The sequence below is a fragment of the Vicia villosa genome, linkage group LG7 (assembly GCF_029867415.1).
Source record: "Vicia villosa cultivar HV-30 ecotype Madison, WI linkage group LG7, Vvil1.0, whole genome shotgun sequence".
NCBI classification, from domain to species: Eukaryota; Viridiplantae; Streptophyta; class Magnoliopsida; order Fabales; family Fabaceae; genus Vicia; species Vicia villosa.
Window position 1 is genome coordinate 122,698,466 of NC_081186.1, and position 9,611 is coordinate 122,708,076.

The window sequence follows — 9,611 nt, forward strand, 5'->3', positions numbered from 1 at the left end:
AATTGACAAATAGTAAGGTTATAGAGAAAAACTAGAAATATACGGTATATAAATATTAATCATGTTTCAAAAGAAACTCACGATCAACATTCAATATGAATCATATAAAATTAGTATATCGGATTTAATTATTTAACTTGTCTGACTCAAAACATATACATGTCATACACCAATTAATATGAATCATATAAAATTAGTATATCAGATTTAATTATTTAACTTGTCTGACTCAAAACATATACATGTCATACACCAATTCAATTCATATAATTCAAACAAAAACTATAAAATGTATCTTCGAGACTCTGATACCAATTGATGGATTTAATTGATTTTATAGATACAAATTATAGCATATTATAATATTATAATGTAATCAAGAATAATTAGAACGGTGTACCTTTTGAAATCGAGAGACCTTTTGAATTGAGACACCGTCAGAGAGAATGAGTATGAGAGGATTACTATCCTCATTGCCGGCTAGGGGTTTTTTTACAGTACGTTAAACGTCTAATGGGGCAACGCTTAAATAACTAAACGGCTAATGGCAGAGGCCTCTCATTAGGCTTAACTGAATGGTCCAACTCATCACGGTCAATTCAGACACAAAAGCCCAATTAAATAATTCATCAATAAGTGTTTAACAATAATAGACCATAATTTATATTAATAATAATTGATTATTGATAATCCATAATTGATTAATTAAATAATTAATCCAACAAAACCTTGATAAATTTCCCCCTCTAAAGCATTCTTTCTTTTCTTAGTTGCCTAAGGAAGCCTGACAGATCACTTTGATGGTTGGGATCCACTTCACGATCTTTTACTGGTCCTCGCTGGTAAAATTACACTGGTGTAATTTTTTTTAGTACAATTATAATCTCACAGAATTCAAGAAAGAACTATGACAGTGGCTTGATGGATCAAAATCTTCCCTTAGCCTAGCCCCGAAATCCCCTTAACAACTTTCCTACTCCCAATTTTGTTTTGCTAATATTGATGATTCCTAAATTATGGTAGAGTTTCTACAAGTGGTAGACATAAAGTATCTATGCTTTATGTCTTTTCAATGTTGATCCATGCATAGTAATAGCCTTGTTAGGATGGAAGATCAAATGCAGAATGACGATTGCCAATATTCTGATCAAGTGCTTGGATAAAGACACCATGATATCAAATTGTTGTCGCGGTTTTGGCTGTCGAAAATATTTAGATATTACGCATGTTAAATACATATTCGAACCGTATAATGTGATCCACAATTTAAAATCTTGAAAGACTTTTTTTATGTTCTAACTGTCCTTTCAATTCTAAGCACTGGCTGCACAATTTTGGACACTAAAATTCTTGTATGGCAGTAAAGTTTTGAGATGGTTCTAGAAATGCTACTCACTTTATGATAATATTGTGCAGCAAGTTTTGCAATAGAACAAAAGCTTGATATTCGATATGAAATAATGATATTTCATTCCTTTGGATAGTGACAGTTCCAACAAATGAATATGGGTTCTTGTCATGATGTTGAACTTGCAGCATGGAGCAAGCTACCCTTTTGTTGCCTTTTAGTATTTGATTTGCAGAGATTCTGATATGTTGTTGCATTGTTATTATCAATTTTATTCTTGAGAATCTATAATTTGGGTCAAATTAGTCCTTTTATATATTACATTCGATTCTAAAGGACCAATACTATATCTCTTTTTCGTGTCTGTAAGTCTTATCTCAACTAACAGAAGTCGATATTGTTAGGTTGAACGTCTTCATCAGAATTTGAACCCTGGTACTCAGGATTGTGTGTGTGAATTTTTAATAATTATAACCATTTCGTCTACATTGTCGAGAACTAATTTGAATATTTACTCAAATGTATCAGAAAAATAAAGTTGCAATCAAGTTGAATTGAAAAGAAGATGCAACTAGCTTAAAAATTTATTGATACTATAACACATCAAGAACTATATACTCAAGTGGAAATTGTGGTAGCAATAGCTATGGCTGAAGCTTTTTCTTGCCTTGTGTTACACTCCAGAACGATATCTATTGAAGCTTGGACCCTCTTGAAGGTTATTTCTTTCATCTTCATCTACCTTTTTATACTCATAACACTTTGCAATCCACAAATAAACACCCAAATTCAAAGCACTTAATGCAGCCATAACCCAATAATAATCATCAAGGTGTGCCTTATTGATGTTATCTCCCAACCATTTCTCACCACCTTTTGCACTAATTGCTTCAACAATGACTATAACTATGTTACTAACAAAGCTTCCAACTCCTACTATACTTATATACGCGGCGGCTCCCAAACTTCTTAGTCCCTCTGGCATTTGATCGTAGAACAATTCTTGTAATCCGACGATAGTAAACGCGTCAGAAACACCTGTGATCATATATTGAGGAAGTAACCACCAAATATGCATCGGTAGTATTGCTTTTGGATCGTCTATTAGACCGTGGCTTTTAGCAATGCTAACCCTTTTCGTTTCCACGAGAGCTGCCGCGGACATTGTGAGTATAGACAAAAATAGACCGACTCCGATTCTCTGCAACACGGTTATCCCATTGGTGTGTCCTGTGAATTTTCTAGCGAGCGGTACAAAAACTCGGTCGTATATTGGGACGGCGAAGAGGATCGTGACTCCGACTAGGCCTTGAAGTGACGCGGGTGGAAACTGAAAATCTGATCCTATGGTATGGATCAATGTTCCGCCTTGTTTAATGAAATACGTGTGTCCTTGAGCTTGGACCACGGTGAACATTAGACAACTTAGCCATACCGGGATTAGGCGGAGGACGAGTTTCACTTCTTCGACTTGAGTCACTGAACATAGTCTCCATGGATTTCTTTTTTTGCTTGATGCATCAACTTCATCAATTATTGCTGCTTTGTCCAAAAATCTGTTGCAAATTAATCATATATTAATTTGGTCACAAGAATATTATTTTAGTATATGGTTATGAAAATTAGAAAATGTCACTGAGAATCAACATACACAGAGGGAACAGAAAATCTGAACCCACAATGAATTGTTGGGATCAATTCCAATTTCCAACCAAGATCCAACCCCACATGCCCATAATAACAAATTCATTAACTCATGACTTTTCTATGTATAACAAGTTGACAAAAAAATTCTTTAGTGCAATTATTTATATTAAACTATTTGGATCCTCTAAAGTGTTGTGCCTCACTGTAGTTCATTCTCAACAATTGATCCAATGGAATATTGGATAAAGCCCCTCTTTAGTCTTGTTAAATGTTTATTGTATATGTTATATGTAATATGTTGACACTATTATTTACTAAGCTAATACTCTACAACAACCGAGTTTTATGTCATTAAGTGAAGACGGCTACATGCATCAACTTCAGCCATAATGTTCTATTTATAAATATGCTTCTATCTCAATTATTAATCTCGATATCTTTCTTTATAACTTCTCTTATAGTTGTTCTCGGTCTTCCTTTCTCCATCTAATATAATCTCCAATTCTCCATGCCTCAGCACTCTCTCTGATATTGTCATGTCTGATCTTATCTTGTCTAGTACTCTAATGACAAGCTCTTAAAAGTAAATAAGAGAGATATCTCAAATTTAAACACACATCTCTGAAATTAGATGTCTTTGCACAGATATCAACTGAGTTGTCTTAATCGGATTTAATTCATATACGGTTTTGGTCAATCACAACTTTTAAATCATTATAAATTTTAATGTTTTCTCATAATTAACTCTAAAATTATATCTATAATAATTGTGAAACAAATTTGAAAAGTGTTGGAAATGCTATCTCTAATACTCCCCCAACATTCATTCCATAATTGATTATCTTTTTCTATTAGAATCTTACTAAATAGGTAATTTGTGTAGAGAGAGTACTAGACTTGCAATCCTCAACATTTCTTTGTCGGAAAGTATGTTAAATTTTATTCAAAAGAAAGTTAACTCTCCTCTAGAAAAATCAACCAACTAATTCAACTTCTAGTGTAAAGAGAGAAAGCATTTTGTGTACAAAACTAAAATTTAGAGAATTTTTGTAACTTGCATAAAAATGGAATGAGTATATAAGAAAGGAATAAAGAGTGGTACCCACCTATATTGACGAGTATGGAGCAAAGTGTGATATTTAGGTTGAAGAGGATGATCATGATGAGCTTCAAGTTTCTCCTCTTGACTATAACAAAAGTTGTTAGTACCAATGGTGTCTTGCACGCGCCACTTGCGAGATGCCGCGACAAAAACTTGGGCCAGTCTTGTTAATGGGCTACCGGTAGGGCCTTCTTTTCTGTACCTTTTGATTCCCAATAAGAAGATTGCCAATGCCATTGCCAACACACCTGCCAATACTCCTAACCCCACTCCCCACCCAACATTGTCCTATGTTTTTCCAAATTTTCAGTGTTAGTATCAGAATCCATTCACCCAATAATTACGTCTAGCTCAATTGATAGTTGTGCAAAAGACATTTATCAACTAACATGTTTAATCACAAAAATTAGATTAATTTACCTGAAGATAAACAGGTAAAAAAACGGCAGCAGTTGAACCAGCGACAATGCCTAAGTACCACCAATTAAAAAACGAACTCTTAGCATCCTTCTCTTCCGGCGTATCGTCGTCGAATTGATCGGCGGCGAACGTTTGTACACATGGCTTATGGCCACCTTCACCGATGGAAAGCACATAAAGTGCAAAGAAGAAAAGTGTCTTGTGTCTTAGTACTGACACTGAAAGTGTCAAAAAAACCATGCCCTGTTGAGAAAATTAAATTTTTATCGTATGCATCAAAATTAATAATATAAAATATTTTATGAATAATTAAATTTTGCAAGTATAATGAGGACAAATAATCCACAGGAAATATGCATATCGTGAAAAGGAATATTGAAATCATGTGATATGCCTAAATTGTACTGTGTGTGTGAAAAGTACTCACAAGAAAGAACATGATATTATGAGTCACTATTTTATTATTATTATTTTTTATGGTTGGAAAAAATGATTTCATTTAAATATTGGATTATTAAGCATCTTTCTGATTAATTAGTTATTTTATTATCCTGTATTTTTATTCTATTCTGGCTAAAGATATAATTTAGTGACAGCATGATTGATATTTGTAAGAATGTACTTTTCTAAAAAATGTAACAAGTAAAGTTTTGGAAAACTAATTGATTTTGATTAATTATCAACATTTTTAGTGAAGAATACATATGAGATGATAGCTAAGTTTTGTCTTATTATTAAACTCAATAATAAACTTATCATGTAATATTATGGTCAATAAATTTTCAAACTTATACAAAATTAATTTATATAAGCAATAAATTAAATAAATTTATTAAATATTTCTCTAACTAAAGATAAATATTTTTTATTGGAAAATTATATTTAAATATAGTAGTAGTATTAAAGAATTATGGTCAGTAAAATTTCAACATTATATACAAATTTTTATATATATTGCAATAAAGTTAAAAAATTTATTAAATATTTCTCTAACTAAAAATAATTTTTTTATTGGAAAATCATATTTAAATAAAGAAATAATATTAAAGAATTATGATTCCTAATTTCTGCTTCAAACAAATGTGGGACCTTATGCATAATACATAAACTCCATAAACGACAAAAGTGTTGCATCACAAAGAGGAAAGAGCACAATAGATTACAGCAGCAGAATCAAGAACCATGAGAAAAAAAAGTTATAAATTGCACTTTAATATCAGAGTGGTTATTTAGTAAAAAAGGTATTAAATTTACATAGTGTCGGTGTAAAAAAAAATTTGTATACATATATCAATCATATTGTATTAAAATATTTTATAAATTGTTAAAATAAAATAAAAATAATTTACTTGGTAGTTGTAGAAAAAACATCTTATTACATCTTTATCTCCTTATCTCCGATGTTCTTGCATAACTATCGATTGAATTGACTAAAGAATGCCACCGGATATCTTAGTGAAAAATAAATAATAAATAATATGTAATGTGATTTAAATAAGTGGTGTATACAGTTATTTTTGATAGAGACATGTAACTACTGTATTGAGTGAGGTAGAAAAATTATTTACCACAAGATAGATTAGTGAAGACAAGAGAATGGTGTTGAAGCGACCTAGATAGGAATCAGCTACGAAACCGCCAAGCAAAGGGAAGAGTGAGGAAACACCAACCCATGTGTTAACGTTTTTCACAGCTGTAGTTGTGGGTTCATTCAGAAATTTTGTGAGGTAGTTTATGAGATTTGAAGCCAATCCTTGGTATGCAAATCTCTCAGCAAATTCCACAACTATACAAAAGGAAGATAATCAATAATTACATGAAAATTGGGGGGAAATTGGATATGGGTGTTGGAGGAAACTTACATATGATGAAGATGGCAGCATTCCAACCACCCTTTTTGGAGGTGGTGTGGTGGATGAGGGAGTTGGTTTTGCTCTTGCTTGGGCTATCTGCCATGATTTGGTTTTGGTTGTGGAGTTTTGTGAGGGTGAGTTGGAATATGAGATCATGTTTTTGAGAGGGTTATTTGGGGATTTTATAGGAAAATTATGGGACTACTATGTTTGGATTTTGGTGTGGGGGTGTGAGAAAAAGAGCACTAGTAGAAATTTAGGGTGGAGAATAAAAAAATTGTTTAATTTGGTTACTTCTCTTTCTAATTCTATTTCTTTGACTTTTCTTGTATACATTAAATTTTCATGTCTCTTGACCTTAAAGTATGGTCATATTGGACTTTTTGAACATGGTGAGTATATGGAGAAGTAATGGGAAAACAATACAATGAATTTTAGGAAAATGAATAATGTTTTATACTCCTTCCGTTTTTTATTATAAGTTGTTTTAGACTTTTTACACAGATTAAGAAAAATAATAATTGTTGTATGAAAATGAGAAATTATGAAGTTTTTTACAAAATTATCCTTCATTAATGACATGTGGAAGATAAATTTATATAATTGAAATGAGAGAGAATAATAAATATTTAAGGATATAATAGAAAAAATAGCATTAATTATTCATTGAAATTGTAAAATGACTTATATTAAAATACAAAATATTTTTCCAAAACGACTTATAATAAAAAACGGAGGGAGTATAGGAGAAAAATGTCATAAATATTAATTTTTTATCATAATTAATTTTAAAAAATATAATGCATCATATTTTATTTTAATTTGGTCAAACTAATGTAATATATTAAATATTTTATCTATAGGTAGGTTTGATTTGCCAAAAAAAATCGAAGACCTTGACAAAATAACTTTAACTTAATTACAATTTTAATTTTCTTTTTTTTATTTTATTTTAATTATTCTATTTTAAACTTCGCAATTTTAGTCTTTTCTTTTAAAAAAATTCATGGATTTTTAAGCCTCAATTTGAGACCAACTTAATGATATAAAATTGCACATGATGATGCGTTATTGTCACATTATCAAAAATTTTCTTCAATATTGATAATAATAATAATAATAATAATAATAATAATAATAATAATAATAATAATAATAATAATAATAATAATAATTATGATAATATTTTAGTAATACTAATACTATTTTTATCAATATAATAATTATAATAATAGTAACTTATTAATATTTGATTAAAATGGTATTTCCCATATGATATATAAGAATTTCATGTAATCATATAACTTCTTAACATAATTGTTTGAAAAATGAAACAAGTAGAATTTGTTTTTAATTAAATTAGAAAATGCATTTAACATATTAATTAACATTGTATCAATTACAAAAATTAACACTAACATTGTATTAATTATCAAAATTAAAATTATATCAATTGAAAAATTAAGAAAATTAGTCAATGGGATTGCATCTTTCTCTCTTCAGCTACCTATCAACTTTTTTGAAAAACTCAAAACTGTGTTTTAGGTTCAAGGTTCAGTTTGTTTTTTTTTTAAATGATTTTTATAGAGTTACATAATTTTGTATAAAAAAAAATTATAAATTTTTAAAATATAATTTTAGATATTTCTTCTATTTACGAAAAAAATTGAATATTAAAATTTCAAAAATTCATTTAATTTTGAAGTTATTCCAAATAGATTTTCATAAAAAATTGTTTTTAAAATATAAATTTTTGAAAAATTATAATTTTGACTAAGTTTTGGTCTTTAATAAGGACAAAACTTAGGTACAATTCTTTAGATGTGGTTCTTACTATTTTCCAATGAAAACATGACAAATATACTTAAATATCATTTAGTGAGTGGAAATAGGAGAAATTTGCATACATGTAAGAGGAAATTATACACTTGTCATATTTTCATTGGAAAATAGTAAGAATCACCCCTAAAGAATTGTACCTAAGTTTTATCCCTTTAATAATGTCATTTTATGTTATAGAATCTCAAAATTAGTGTTTCACTTTAGAAAAAACGAATATAAAAAAATTGTAATTTTTAAGAAAATTTATTTTCAAAAATACCAAAAAAAATTCTATTTTTTTAAAGTTCGTTCAAACGGACTCTCAACCTCTTCAAAATCTAAAACTATTCTTCGGTCAAAGTTTAATTTAGTTCGATGCTAAAATTCTCTTCAATATTGATAATAATAATAATAATAATAATAATAATAATAATTATGATAATATTTTATTAATACTAATACTATTTTTATCAATATAATAATTATAATAATAGTAACTTATTAATATTTGATTAAAATGGTATTTCCCATATGATATATAAGAATTTCATGTAATCATATAACTTCTTAACATAATTGTTTGAAAAATGAAACAAGTAGAATTTGTTTTTAATTAAATTAGAAAATGCATTTAACATATTAATTAACATTGTATCAATTACAAAAATTAACACTAACATTGTATTAATTATCAAAATTAAAATTATATCAATTGAAAAATTATGAAAATTAGTCAATGGGATTGCATCTTTCTCTCTTCAGCCACCCATCAACTTTTTTGAAAAACTCACAACTGTGTTTTAGGTTCAGTTTGTTTTTTTTTAAATGATTTTCATAGAGTTACATAATTTTGTATAAAAAATATTATAAATTTTTAAAATATAATTTTAGATATTTCTTCTATTTACGAAAAAAATTGAATATTAAAATTTCAAAAATTCATTTAATTTTGAAGTTATTCCAAATAGATTTTCATAAAAAATTGTTTTTAAAATATAAATTTTTGAAAAATTATAATTTTGACTAAGTTTTGGTCTTTAATAAGGACAAAACTTAGGTACAATTCTTTAGATGTGGTTCTTACTATTTTCCAATGAAAACATGACAAATATACTTAAATATCATTTAGTGAGTGGAAATAGGAGAAATTTGCATACATGTAAGAGGAAATTATACACTTGTCATATTTTCATTGGAAAATAGTAAGAATCACCCCTAAAGAATTGTACCTAAGTTTTATCCCTTTAATAATGTCATTTTATGTTATAGAATCTCAAAATTAGTGTTTCACTTTAGAAAAAACGAATATAAAAAAATTGTAATTTTTAAGAAAATTTATTTTCAAAAATACCAAAAAAAATTCTATTTTTTTAAAGTTCGTTCAAACGGACTCTCAACCTCTTCAAAATCTAAAACTATT

General features: G+C 28.5%; 1 protein-coding gene across 1 annotated transcript; it reads right to left on the bottom strand.

The window, feature by feature from the left end:
- Positions 1-1,902: 1,902 nt before the first annotated feature.
- Positions 1,903-6,605, bottom strand: LOC131616754 (protein NRT1/ PTR FAMILY 5.4-like). The gene is made up of 5 exons (XM_058888187.1): positions 6,380-6,605; positions 6,086-6,303; positions 4,518-4,760; positions 4,102-4,385; positions 1,903-2,904 (listed from the first exon to the last, which is right to left on the bottom strand). Exons 1-5 carry the CDS (start codon positions 6,471-6,473, stop codon positions 2,022-2,024), a joined length of 1,722 nt encoding a protein of 573 aa, XP_058744170.1. The 5' UTR covers positions 6,474-6,605; the 3' UTR covers positions 1,903-2,021.
- Positions 6,606-9,611: the final 3,006 nt, after the last annotated feature.